The 15169-nt window shown below is 43.5% G+C and overlaps 1 protein-coding gene across 5 annotated transcripts in view; it reads left to right on the forward strand.

The window, feature by feature from the left end:
• REXO5 (RNA exonuclease 5) overlaps positions 1 to 15169 on the forward strand; it is a 407232-nt gene that overhangs the window by 173128 nt on the left and 218935 nt on the right. For all 5 annotated transcript variants that reach the window (XM_085629097.1, XM_085629095.1, XM_085629094.1 and 2 more), the window contains exons 7-8: positions 9966 to 10054; positions 10776 to 10891. In XM_085629097.1, the coding sequence (XP_085485223.1) occupies positions 9966 to 10054; positions 10776 to 10891 (205 nt within the window). The remainder of the gene's footprint in view (positions 1 to 9965; positions 10055 to 10775; positions 10892 to 15169) is intronic.

The raw sequence follows: 15169 nt of genomic DNA on the forward strand, positions 1-15169 counted from the left end.
GGGGAGTGATCTGCCGTAAGTAGTGTGTCCACTAGGAATGCATTATCAGAGGTATGTAACTTGTACTTCTGATCATTTAGTTCATGTTTCCTGTTTAGCTGTATCACGTAGCTGTTGCTGCTGTTTCAAATGTCAAGGTTTTATGCATTAAACAGATTTTGCTCTGGTTGTTGTGATGTGAGCAGCAGTGTCTGTGATTAATTGGTATACTAGCACCCTTTCATATCATGTGATTGTAACAACTGGGATGTTCTTACCTTGTTCGGTTATATACAAATACACTGTCTTTATTTGCAGGCCTCGAAAAATCTGAGTCAGATTTTATCAAGTGCAACTATTTTTAGCCCCTACTGGTCCCTTCTGGCAAGTGAACATAATCTGGAAAGAAACAGGTGTTCTGTTCATTCTGAAAGTGAATGAGTAATAAAGATGCTTTTAAATCTTGTTTTTATCGTGACACATTTGCTGTGTGTTCAAGGAAAGAGGTCAAATATCTGTCTTTTTACTAATTCCTGCTTGGAAAATTTAGTTTTTTTGTCTTTCTCTTACTACAGTTAAAGGTTGTTGTCAAGTGAGCTGTCTCGCAATCATTGTGAAACAAAAGGCTGCGAGATGTCAGTTTTGTTTTCTAACACATAACATTCAAATTCTCAGAAGGCTGGAGAGAACCTTATTTTCAAGACACATAATTAGAATATGAAATTTCAGAAAAAAAGAAAGCTGTTCTTGTTGTATTTACGTTGTGAACGTGGAACAGTTGGTCATTATAGAAAGCTCTCAATTAGACCCTTTGGTCTAGAAATAACTCTTCAGCATTGAAGATTTCTCTGCAAAATGCCATATGGTCGGCAGCTTGCTCAAGCATTTATGGAATGACTATCTCCTCTTTATGGAACACATACTAGCTTTTACACTGGCTCTTCTCACCTCATTTGTTTCATCATTATAAGATTGACACTGAACTGTCTTTCTTTTTAAAGTGATGTGAAGCAGTGTATGCTTGCTGTTGTGCCCTAACGTCCTTTAGTGGTGAGCTTGAAAGGATATTTACCAGACCCACTATAGAAGTCTCAAAGGGAAGCCTACATCAAAACGTTTAGAAAGCCGTGAGTAATTGCTTCGGGGGGGCTGCGAAATGACCACATAGTAAGCACCAAGTTAACACTAAATGTGTTTGTGCTAGGGCATTGAAATGTTCATTTGCCGGCATTATCCAAGAAAAAACATGAATCTCATCAGACTGCTTTCAAAGCACCGAGCCACCTGTGACCTCAGACTTTGATCGCTTAAAAACAACCCTACTCTGATTTGTTTTATAAGTTCTCTACTGAGATCTAATTTGTCTTTTCTGAGCCTTCAAACCTATCTGCATCAAGGGAACCCTCAACTTCATCAGAAGACCTAGGATCCTTCTTTAGCCCCAGACATTCCCATGTTACAGCCTGCACCCACAAGCTGATACAAGGCGATGGAGCATGCTCCTCCTTGGTTGAGCTGAACTTGAAAGATTCCTTTCAGTGCAAAGATAATTTCAAACATCAGGCTTCACCTGCAACGTGCACCAACCTGGAGCACGTGTCCATTACTCCTACTAGAATAACCCTCAGTGAAAATGTGTGCTTGTATGTATGCCTATATTGTGTATAATAAAGGGCATCAATTCATTTATGTACCTTTTTTCAGGACCTCAAGTTCTTTATCTATTGTGATTGAATTGCATTGCACATACAGTTTCCTTCCTCCACAGTAAGCTTTGGAGGATAGAGCCTCGTGCTTGGTCGAGCCATCAAAAGGGACAGTTGAAGGTACCCTTGAGATCCTTCGGCACAGCTCTGTGCAAGTAACTTGATTTTGGGTGTTTGAGGAACTTAGTAGGAGTGGCTTAAATCCCGGTCTTTTCTTCCACTCTAATCTTACTACTGACTTCTTATACATCAACTTTATTTCGGTTCAAAGAACCATAAAAGTACACGATAACATCTCAGTAAAATACATGAAAGTGTACAATTCGTTAAGATACATCTCTGCAGTAAGTTAATATCATAAGTTATCTATATAACAAAGTTAGAGCACGATCTCTACAGTAGGATGATTCCATAGCGACTAATACACGATTCATTAGAGAGTAACTCCATGCTAAACAGAGTCCAATAAGGCAAAAACCACAAAAAGGGACTATAAATAGGCTCTGGAAGGGTCCCCTTTACCAACTTTAGTGTACAGAAGTATGCACTAGTGCACGGGTACTTGAACGTTAACTACAAAAAGTGTGTGGTGCATAAGTAAAAAAAAATTGGAGCATAATATAATAAAAGATTTTTTTGTTGCAATCTTCCTAAAAGAACATGTTAGCATAGAATACAGGATAACATTATTCACAATTATTTGCAGTCTTTTACAGTTCGTCGTTGGGCGGTATGCACTGGATATGGGGTACTCACTCATTTAACTACATAAAGCTCGTAGTGACTTCTCGCTCTGCCTTATCAGTGCGTGTACTGTACTGGCTCATTCACATTTCAGGGATCTTTATTCAGTTACACAAGTAGCCATAAAAGTACATACATACATAAAATGGTTAAAATGAGTAAAACAAATGTATACAGTCGACGACAATCTTGGGACATAATTACATCTGCTTGCCCTTGGCAGGTCCTGACCCTTTAACTCTAGAGTTAACAATAACGGATCGTGGTCACTCTCCATTCTACGTAAGATCTTCATATCCAGAAGTCTTGACCATAATTCTAAGTTAATAAGAAAGTAGTCAATTCTACTGCTTCTTATCCCATTATTAAAGGTGTGGGTACCTGCGCTGTCTGATATCGACCTCCCATTAACAGCCCTTAGACCCCTCTCCAGGCATAAACTTTTTAGCTGGAGAAACGCCTCAGTCCATTTATTAATTGGGGGCAGCATTAAAAGCGGAATCCCCCAGTTCGAATCCTCATCACTGCTTAAACTGCAATCCTCATGACCGAGGGGCTCAAAAGTGCAGTTGTAATCACCTGCAATTACCAAGTGTTTTACCCCTTTCATGGCTTCAATGAAAGTATCCAATTGGGAGACAGTTGGTGACGCTTTCCCACCTGCTATCCCTCTCGCATACACATTGATCAATATAAAATCTTGCTTGAATTCTGATCGAACTTTAATGGCCAGGATGTCAGGACTGTTGATTGTTAACTCTTCAACCTGGTAGCCTGTCTGTTGTGTAACCCAAATAATCAACCCCCCACAGGGTCTCCCTTTGGGTCTAGCCATTGCCAGCTTACGGAAGGCCAGATAACCAGGGCGAAAAATCATACTCAATGACCAAGTCTCCTGGAAAGCAATGATGTCGTTCCCCTCTATGAAACATGACCAATCAGATGACGTGATCTTAGATGGTAGGTCGGCAATATTCCAAGACATCAAAGTAATCGAGGAAGAGGTCGGACTACCACCCAAAGCTGGGGGTAACGAGATCTCCGTGCTCGCTGGATATTTAGAACTTATTATCTGTAGTCTCACATTAATAACGGGAGAGAGGGTAGGTGGAGTATCGATGTTCTCTACCAGGGTTGGGGTGACTGGTTGTAGTCAATCACATGCATCTAGGTCAGACAGAGGGGCAAATCTATTGGCAAGATTTAAATCTAAGGATCTATAAATGCTTCTTGGTGAGGCCCACGGCTGACTCACTACGCTTGGTGGGCCCCTCCCTATTAAGGGGTGGAAATGGGGTCTATAGAAAAACCCTAATGGCAAGACTGAAATTTTGTCTAAGTGACTTCCTGAGTTTTTACCCAGTCGATCCAATAGAAGTCTAACAACGCACTCATTTTTAAAGTTGACAACTACACAGTTTCCCCTCCCTTCTTTCCTGGAGGGTCCTATTCAAGCAGATCGTCTGGCCATGATCATCTGATTAGTAATGTCCCCATCCCAAATCCCGACACCCTTCAGTTGTGTGTTCAGCCAGTGCCTGACTTTAAGTAATAATTGTTCGGTAGTTTCAGTCTGTCCTTCCCGCAGTACTGGAACATTCCACAGGACCACCACCAACGGAGCGGCTGCCGGAGGGTGGTGTTTAGTCAAAGGACCATCTAAAGCTGTATTATAATCCGATCTTCCATGCTTCTTCGAGGGTTCTGGACCTTGATTCCCTGGTAAACAACTGTCCTGTCTGGCTATAGCATTATCAATGTTTGAGTTTGCCATTGACACGTTATAAGCTGCTATCACTACGCAAGAGCGTTCATCGCCCGGAGAACTTAAGATGGATTGGGCGAATTCACTAGACATGTTCCCTATCTCGGCGGTGTTCTCAATCATAGCAGCCATTGGAACACCTAGATTGGTGGCTGTAGCAGGGGTCTTCCTAGAGGGTAACAAGTTTATTACAGATAATTCTGTAGATTTAGGTTTAACTCGGACAATGTTACTCCGCTTACAAGGTATGGGCACTGGTGGTAAGTTAGTTTGAGCAAATAGTCCCTCGAGGACACAGAGGTTTGACTTAGCCTGTAGTTCAAAGTTGTTTAGTCTGTCCTCAATCTAGCTCAGTCTGTAGATGATGGGGTTTAGAGATGTCAAAAGTAAGTTTTCCAATCTCATCCACATAGCCTCCTTAGCTTCTGGGCATAGATCGCCTGTTATATCAAAATTCAGAGCTCCAGCAGTAGCAGTGGGGGGACACTGTCTACTATAATAGATGGATCTAATGTGGCACCCCCTCCATTTTTGTTTGTCCTGGAGATTTTTGCAATTTTTGGTCTCTGTGGACCCCCTCCCCTCTTCTTTACTGTGGGTTCTGAGGTTACTTCGATACTTTTATTTTTTTGTTGAAGGCGCCGAACTCGTAGAAATCCGTTGAAGTGGGCTAGTAGCTGGACTCTCTTGCATAATCTCCGCAGATGGCTGTGTAATAAGCACTTCCAATGACCTACTTAGAGGCTGTATAAAGTTACTCGCCATATTAGTATTACCAAGAGTAGTATTAGGGCAGCGGTCGGGGTGCGTGCAGAGGCCAGGGCACCCAGAGATGATCTTTTAGTCAATGGGGGTTCAAGGGATAAGTGGCGCTCTGTGATTGCTATCTCATGTTCGAGAACCGAGGCCGCTCTAACTAAAAATTGGTCCAATGTCACCGCCACGCTTCCACTAGGTAACTTGCTTCTCCCCTTTCCCTCGCGCTTGTTCATCTTATAAAATAGATTAATATATGTTCAGAGGCCCTGATTAATTACAAGCTTTGATAATGATGAAGTATAGATGTATTATCAAGACTGACCTTAAGTTGAACGGGCACTCAGAGGGGGGGCCCAGCCCAGTCGCCTCTGGTCACCGATGGGCACAGACGGGCCTGCCCTTGGCCCGGGCTCCGCCCACCGCACGCCCGTGCGCGTCCCGTGAAGCGGGTGCCGCGCGGCGTGCTGTAGGCTTCCCCCTGGGCGCTCGCTGCAGCGCGTTGATGGCAGGTAGGGCTTCCTGGGACTTGCAGTCCCCTCTATTGCACAGCGTTTTCCACCAGCTCCAGCGATGCGGCTCCCGCGAAGCGGGTGCCGCGAGGCGTGATGTAGGCTTCCCCCTGGGCGCTCAGCTGCAGCGCGTTGATGGCACGGTAGGGCTACTGGGACTTGCAGTCCCCTATAGTGCACAGCATTTTCCACCAGCTCCAGCGATGCGGCTCTAGATTATTTCCATTCCAAGATAGTAAAATCAGTGCAATCTCCATATTTCAATACCACTAAAACTGAACATTAAAAGGCAGTCATTGTTTGTCGGGCCCTCACCTCAGTTTTCAAAAAGAGTCCGGCATGAAAGATGCCTTCCTCATTTTTCAACTGGAGCAACATATCATAAGCTACTCTAAAATCTGTAACACAATGCCTCTTAATTAATGGTAATAAAATGCTTTTAGTGTACAGTAAATAAAAATCGCTGAACAATAAAAAATGTAACATTGATTGACCCGACGACCACATTACATGGACAGGGACGGGAGTCTAAGTTTGCTTGAAACCCTAGTGGGAAGCTTAACAGATACTTGATTACAGTACCTTTCTCTAAAACGACACAGCAGACTGCTCTCCCACTGCCCCATCGGGCTTGCCCGGTACCTTTGAATTGGGGCACACCCATCAGGGTTCGTATTCAGATAAGCTACCACCCTTGTTTCACCGAGCTCATTCTTCAGTCTCACCGCATGTGTAAATTCAAACTAGGCAGTGTGCAACTGTCTTTTACTGATAGAGTGAGTGCTGTCCGGGTTCTCAAACAGATGTTGGTGACGTATCTTATGCATACAGGATTCTACATATGCCAGCCACGGAATATTTCTGCCTTTATCACACTAAAGATAGTCTATTATAATGTCTCATGTGAGATCTACCTCCGTATTGTTCCAAATTGCTAACCATAAGAGCAGTGGACGAGCACTAATGTAATCCTCGACATAGGGAATATTTAATTCACTGTGACTTACAAAGTTAGAGCTTGAATTCGGCGCCCCCCAAATTTTCCTACTAAATCCTTGCTCATCCGATTGGCTTTGGGGGCATTTATCAATACCCCAGACTTCAGCCCCATAAGTGTAAATTGGGAGACATTATGTCTTAAAGATATTCAATAGGGAGACTAAGGCTCCCCCCTTCTACGACGAGGTAGGCTAAGTAGTGAGCGGTGGGGCCAGCTGGGGGGGGGGGACGATTTCGAGAGATAATAATTAATTTTCCCTCATGGTCTTCTCTCAAAATCACCCCCAGCCAGCCCCACCGCCTCACCCTCTTACCTGCAGTGGCCACAGCTGGAGCCAGTGGCTCTGGAAAGTTTGCTAGTGCTATGTGGGCGTGCAAAGAGCCACTGTCAGAAAAAATCATTCCAAGGTTAAAAAAAAGTGCTTGTGCATTGAAGAGATGAATCGCCCACTTCCAGGGTTGCCAGTTTGTACTTTTTAGGACCAAAATACATTATAAAAGATTTGTTAAAATTTGTGCACATATCTAAAAGTGCCATAAAATTTACGAAGCCGCATACTAGCTGCCGCAGCGCATTAGGAGTGCGGGCCATCAGCATGGCATCGTCTGCATACAATAATGCTCGTAAAAGACAGCCTTTGATTTTTGGGACATCCGAAGTGGGTAGTGTGTAAAAATAGGTCGAGGTCATTAGGTGCAAGATAAATAAGAGTGGGTCTAAAACTCATCCTGGTCTCACACTTCTTGGGATGTCAACATTTTCAGATACTCCCCCTGGGTAATAATTCTCGCTTTCATGCCCCTGTTCAAATATGCCAGAACGTGCACTTATGCTTTATTCAGTCCAAGAGATATTAAAATGGCCCACAGCTTTGAGCGATTCACACTGTTAAATGCAGTGGAAAGGTCCATAAAGGCCAGATATAGTGGAGTCTTATTGGCTACGGTGTATTTTCCTAATATCAGGTTATGGTTATAGCACTGCTCTACTCTGCCAACTTTAGCTCTGAAACCATACCGATTGCGATAAAATATAGAATTTTCTTTAGCCCACTCCTTTATCTGATTGTATAGGACCCTGCCTAAAATTTTAAGGATGGTGTCATTTAGTGATATGGGCTTATAGCAACTAGGCACGCTTATAGAATTTGACCATGTATGAGGTGCGGGGGCAAAGGCAAGACTATTAAAAACATTTAATAATAAAGGTGCACAAAAAACGGGGTTATATTTTGAAAGCTCCATGGGGAACCCTTCAGGGCCAGGAGCCTTGCCCCCAACACTCTGGTGCAATGGCACCTCTACTTCTTCTAAGGTCATTTGTACTTATGCTAAGTTAGGCTCAGCTAAACTATCTACATATGGTTAGTCCAGGGCATATACACGAGTGAAGTGTGCCTCCCAATCCTGGCTAGTGATGTTGCAGATAATCTTTTTCTAATTTATGTTCTTCATTTCTTTAACAGCATTTCAAAAAAGTTTGCTGTTCTTATCTGCCGCTGTGACTAACTAATCCCATTGTCTGTTTAATAATTCCGCTTTCCTAACTGAGGTTACCTGCTTATACTGCTTGCGTGACTCGGCTACAATCGGGGAGTTCCTTGGCGATGCCTTAAGAGCCTGTTGCAGCTGACGGCTCGCCGCGGAGCACTCCCAGTTAAACCATCTGGGCTTAACTGGCAGTGGATTAGTTCGAACCATAAGCTCTTTTTTGATTTTAGTACAGAAATGGACAAAGGCAACGACTGCAGGACTAACATTATCTGCCTCAGTAAGGCATGCCTTCACCAGGGGGAGATTTTCACGAATCACTTTCCTAAATAGTTGCTCTGGAGCTACTCCTCTCCATTTTAGTTTTAATCCATCATGAGGGCTCAAGATGGCGGGCCCTGATCTCCTTATTATATACAGGTTTCGGGGCCCTAAGAAAAGACACTTCAATGAGGTCATGATCATTATGGGTCGAGGAGATCACTTTACCTACATGTTTCAGCCATGTAACACTCTTACAGGTACATCCAGTATAATCCAAAAAAGAAAGGATAGGATTACTGGTTTGATATCATTACACACATTTCTGTTTCTTTTTCTTTGGCAGCAGCAATACCTTTTAGGTCCTGACGAAAGCCTAGATACTTTTTATAGATCGACCAGGCTGAAACATGTAGACTGTCTTTACAACTAAGCAGTTTAAATTCATACTGCTTTTTGCACTGCTTTTTAATCCTGTCCCTGGAAACAAGCTATTAAAATGTGTTTATTCCTACTAGGCAGTTTTAACCTCACTACCTCACTCTTTACATTTTGTTTTGCGCTGCATCCTCACTACACCATTGGTCATCTGTGGGATTTAGTATCCCTGATAGTGTAGAAACATCTTAAAACATCCCTGAGCTCCTTCCTCTCAGTGAAGAAGTCGTAGCCCTTAGTGGGACTAGGTCTTCCCACTAAGAGGAGATACCCATATGATGAAGCAAGTCCACCTAAGGTGGGTGAGGGTATTCGTCCTGAAAGGGATCTCTCCCAAAAGGAGATTGCGTGAGACACCAGGACGTCACTTCACAGGCACCTTTGTGCGCTAGTATAGACCCGAGGATTTCTTTGTGTTCCGATTCTACTTTATAGGGGACTTTTTCCTTCCAGGTCTCTAAACTATTTCCCTTGGACCCTCCCCCCCCCATTTCTTGTGTTATGTACCAAAAGAGGTGCCAACTCACGCCCTCTTGCGTCAAAACTATTTGGTTCAGAAATGTCATCTGTGCAATTGCAGGTGGGGATCCTAACATAAGGTGGGAGTGGGGTAATTGAACAAAGTCTTTAATTAAAATCACTTACAGATTTCTGGAGTGAAGATATGTGCGTAAATTGAGATAGAGGTGTTGGGTGTGCCAGTGAAATCATTATTATAAAAATTGGTAAAATATATTGTTAAATCTTCTTTGTACTTCATTGTCAGGTAGTTGGCATCAACTATCTCAAGGACATTCACGCTGCCACCGGTCTTGATATTCACCCAAATATTCACCCAACCCCCCTATCGCTCGCCCAGACCTCAATGGGGTTGCGGGGTTGTAGTATCATACAAAACCATCAAGGTGTACATCATCCTTTAACCAGGTCTCCTGGAACAGTAACATATCCAACTGGCTGACAAAGGAAAGCCAATCTGGACTAAGCAGCTTAGAGTGTAACCCGGCTACATTCCAGCTCCGAATTTTCAATGTGTGATCATCTGGAGTGCCAGTTATACTTGATCCGGCTATAGCATGTGAGGCTAATTCTGAGGTCAAGTTACTGGCTCATTCCTGTGCATAGTGTGTAAGGCCAAAGCTTATATGACAGCTGTTGCAACCTGCATGAATTTATTTTTGAAAAATACTTTCCTTTCCCATTCATTCATTGCAGTGTGGGCAACGTGCTGAGTAACAGTCTTGTATGTTAATAACTTTCATTCATACACCATTTATTCTTTTGTTTAAACTCTTTTGGTATTTTTGTATTTAGGATGCTCTGATTGTGTTAACTATGTGAGCACAGAATGTTCAGGCCCAGTAACAGACAGCAATTCCCTCTTTGGATTGGATTGTGAAATGGTAAGATTTGTACATTTATTGTATAGTGTAATATCACCTTTCTTAAGGAATACTGAAACTCAGTTCATATAACTGTATCGAACAGATCCCCTCTTCATAATTTGTATTTATCTTCATGCATACTAAAATTACATAGTACAAACCGAAAATTGATATTTACAAATTATGCTTAATAACCGATGTTATCCATGAGTATATCTTCTTGTTAACCATTCTGCAAACATGTAATGATACAGAAAACTAAGAAATTCATAATAGAAGTGTCCATTTATATTTTCAGATCAGTGTTTTTGTTATTTGGTAGAGTGGGCCTTCCCTAAGCCCGGACTGAGCGCCCTCTACATGTTTATCTTTAACTGATTATCCATCCAATACAGTACAACTAGGGTCTGCACATTAGTGGTCTATTCTGGGTGCTTTGATACAGATTTGGGGAAATAGCTCAGTTGCAGAGATTATCACATGCATTGCCTACCTAGAATGAATATTGCAAGCAAAGAACAAGGGGCTAGAGAAGTCTTGCCTTGTAAGGTGAATTTCTGACACTCCCGATATTCTTTAGCAAATGTTGAAACAAATCTGATTGCTGGGCTCTATTAACCGCTAATGATTATAATGAATGATGTTGGTGTTTTTCTGCTACGGCAACACAAAACGTCACACGCATTCTCCCGTTGCTTTATGGTCCTGTACAAATGGAAGTTTTATTTTGTTTCATTAGTGCCTTACAGAGAAAGGAAAGGAGCTCACTCGAGTTTCAATGGTGAATGCGGATGGGCACTGTGTTATGGATGAGCTTGTGAAACCGGAGAATCCCATTCTAAACTACCTCACCAGGTACTGACAAATGGCAGTTAACTTTAATTGTAACACATCTAGGGTGTGCTTGTACATTTCCCATAGTTAAACTCTTCGGGGCCATTTTCAGAGTATACAAACGCATTGTGCACAGTGGTCGAAGTGGGGGAAAAAAATTTGGGGGAACTGTGGGCAGAGAATCAGAGGGTGGGAATAACCCAAGGATTGGATCAATGGGCGGAGCCAGAGGTGTGGCCAGATTGCGCAAACATCCCAATTTTTAGTATTTGTTTGGCATTTCACTGCCCACTTTAATCAACCAATGGATACACTTAATTATTTAAGGTTATCATGAGTTATTGACATTAAAATACATTCACAAAGTGCGATATCCTTCTAATCACAGAATGTCCCAAATACGATAAAATGTGGAAGCACAAGCCATTTGTCTCCGAGCCATGGAGTTTCTGTCCTCGGCACTTCTCCCTTTTTCCACAACAGCAGTTCAAACATGAATAGCAAAATATCCTAGTTTGCAAATGTTTTCTATATAATTATGGCTCTGCCATATTTGCCTCCTAATGCAAGATCTGCTCCATGATCTGACCATTTAAACTAATAAATTGTTTATAGCTCAAAAGTTAATGAAACATTTGACTTGTGTTGCTGCATAGTGGATGGCCTATTGCAAAGGTTGGCTGATCACCTTTCTCACTGCTGCATTTGTATGATACACTGGTACTAATAAGGCAAAATCTTTCCAGAGACTGTTAGCATGTGTACACATGTCAAAATAATAAAATATCAGAAAATATACTGCATTACGCTGCAGCCTTTTTTAATGCATAATTTTGTCAACAGTGAAGCATAATTTTTCCTCTTTTACTGTATAATTAATTCCAGTGGCCCCACAGCAAGCAGCACATGTTAAAAGTGCTTGTGAATGAAGCAGAGAGACTGTGAAGGTTGCGAACTTAGTTTGGTGTGCGTGCAAATCCTGCATTGCCAATTCCCGGTGAGTTGCAGCTACTACTTCTGAAACCAGGCCAATGGAGGTACCTATGGGTCAGGCAGCCTGGCATCAAGGGCATTAGCACTGGTGGCGCCCTGTACATTAATGTTTGTTAGAGCCCCCCAAAAGACCACCTCTGCCACGGATTCCCTCACTACCACCCTTTAGAAGTGCCTCCCAAGTCTCCATAACTACACTGTCTCTCAGATGCATTTAATTTGATTTACAGAGCCACTCATACCATTGTAGGGTGTCAGAGCACTTTACATCACACACAATACAGAGAGACAATATGTGTGTAAATCACTGTGTAGAAAATGTTACATAAGACTAAGGACTACAAGGTGTAGGAGTCACATGACATCCATACTAGTAGGCCGTATAGTTTAATAGTGATTGGTCTGGAGAAACACAAACTCAGAATTTAAAATGTAATACCATGGTTGGGGGTTCTCTTTAATAATCAGAATGATTTCTATCCAAAAGAACACTTTTTGCAACATTAGGATAATTAAAGACTGGGGGAAATAAATTAACGCTCTAATTTATACCTTGCATTTTGTATGCAGCTCTTAGATGACAGTTAATAGCTCACTGTTCTAGGTTAGGATTTTAACTTATAAACTGCAAGTAACAAAAGGATCTCTCTGACAAAAGCAGTAGCCCGCTGACCTATTTACATTATGTGCACTTTGTGATCTGCATGGTACATGTTCTTTGCAGCAGGCACATTAACCATCTGAGCTACCTTTCCATGAGTCAAAACTTCCACTAGACAAAACTCCGATCTCTCTCTAGCAATAACATTAATCACCAGAGTCATTGTGACATTTTTATTGTTGCCCAAATTGCTGGAGGCCAGGAAGGAGGCAGCAAGCGCTTTTAAAACCATAATATACTTGCAAACATGATGGCTCCACCCAAAGTCAGCACCTGGTGCGGTCACACCGGTTGCACCGCCCTAGAGCTGGCCCTTCTCAAGGGTCCTGTGACCTCAGTGACAACGTCACTGTTCTAGGGTGTGATGCTTCATAGGCCTGCCCGCAAGACTGAAGGTGAACTTCAGTATGGATTGTGGTGGACAAGCCTTGAAGGTTAACCTACACTTGTCATGCTAGGGTCCACCTGCTGGTGCTAAGACACCGGGGCTTCTAAGGTCTTACGAAGCCTTCTTAGGTCTAGCATGGGATTGTTTTCCCTCATGAGAGTGGTCTTTGGACTGGTTATTAATGCTGAACTTGGTTCCCCAGTTCCACATTCAGCAGCTCTGGCCATAGTACCACATCCTCTCCCCCACTAAACACCATACTGCCCCACTGAGAAAAACTCACAATGCCTTCAACTACAACCCAATTATTGCCGGCTATAAACACCTGGAGGCGGCTCAATTTAAATTACGCACTAGACAAGAGCAATATGCGGCCTACAAAAAAAAGTAACAACATCCTGGAAAAAGCTAACACTCCTAGGGAATGCAAAATGTAGTAAACCATGTGAAATGTAAGCAGGAACAACATGGTTACCTTCACGCTTTTACACTCACTATTCAGAAATCAGTTAGTGCTTTTGTCTGAAAAATTAAGGACATGACTACAGGGCCCTGAATGGACCCATTTCAATGTCCATTGCTTATATCCTTACAAAACGTAAGCAGTATGGTAAAAAGACCACATCCCTGAACGCAGAGCCGCAGTACACATTTTGTTTTCCAATCCACCCATTGCAGTACCTCCAGGATTGGTGCACTAGTTCCAAGCCCGGGGAAAACAAAGACAAGAAAACAAAAATAGCGCTTCACTGGCAAACTCTGTAAAAGTGGCGCTAAGGTGTTTGGGTGTGAATAAAATCAATCTGGCCAATTTGCTACCACTCTGTCTTACTTTATTTAGTTATTTATTTTTCCTATTTTTAACCTTTTATTCTGTAGTAGGGGATCACTGTTATAGTCATAATCTATGAATAGTCCCGCCCATGTGCGGGGACCCCGGAGCAATCAAAATATCTCTTAAGCTGTCCTGCATTTGCAAACCTGCAAAGACACTTAAGAGACAGACAAAATAATACAGCCTAAGAACAACATGGCTGCACTGGCCAGCACTTCCTCTGAAGTGAACACAAAAGCCAAAACAAAGTTTAAATGTCATTTTTATTCACATCTGACATGTTCCTTTATTGTATCCCACTCCCTTCACCAAAATCCCTTTAAACAATAGAGAGGAAGGGGTGGACAGACAAGCCCTATAGGCTGTCATTATGTGTCTGCTAAAGGGATACCGTGCCTTTAAGAAACTCTCCAGAGACCCCCGGTATCCCAGGATGCACAGCCAAAGCAAGTTACTTTCAGTTCTTTTTTCCGGCTCCAGCTAGCAGGACCCTGGAGCTTGAGCTCTACCCTTTTGGGTGGTTATTTGGAATAAATCTTAGATTTTTGGATATTTAGTGTGTTTCATTCGACGTCTAGAGCCTTTCTTGCATCCTGAGTTTTGGTGCAGTTTGCTCACTCTTAGCATGGCTTTATTTGATAAATGCCCTGAGTGTGGGAGGAAGAAGGCCAAGACGGACCCACATGATGTCTGTATCCTCTGCTTGTCTTCCTCACATGTCCCTGCTGCGTGTGCCATCTGCAAGACCTTCTCCAAGAGGACCCTGAGGGACAGGGAGAAGATTCGCCTCCAGGGACAGGAGAAGCAGAGGACCGGTGGGACTTCGGGGCATGGAGGATCCCATTCCCCTTATTCTGCCCATGCTTCAGCCACTGGAGGGACCTCCGGGCAGAAACAGCAGCAGAAACGGCGCCTACCGGCTGGTAGATCGCGTTCGACGTCGAAGGCGACGACGTCGACGGCGAGAGGTAAAGCACCGGTGTGTTCGCCGTCGATCCCGGGCTCGGGATCGCGGCGTTCTTGACGTTCGACGTCGAGAGAGGGGCCGGCGAGACCTAGGACTAGGTCGCCGTCGAGGATTCCACGGTCGTCGTCGACACACCATCGACGTCGTACCGAGCCCCGCAATGGATCGACGCCGACGACATCGACGCCGAGGCACCGGAGACTGCCGTCGAGGCACAGATCGCCGTCGAGGCACAGATCGCCGTCGAGGCACAGATCGCCATCGAGGCACAGATCGCCGTCGAGGCACAGATCGCCATTGAGGCACAGATCGCCGTCGAGGCACAGATCGCCGTCGAGGCGAAGGAGATCGACGTCGAGGCACAGCTCGCCGTCGAGGCGAAGGAGATCGACGTCGAGGCGAAGGAGATCGACGTCGAGAAAAAGAGGATCGGCGTCGAGGAGACGTCGTTCACC

Source organism: Triturus cristatus, chromosome 10 (assembly GCF_964204655.1).
Source record: "Triturus cristatus chromosome 10, aTriCri1.1, whole genome shotgun sequence".
In the NCBI taxonomy this organism is placed as follows: domain Eukaryota; kingdom Metazoa; phylum Chordata; class Amphibia; order Caudata; family Salamandridae; genus Triturus; species Triturus cristatus.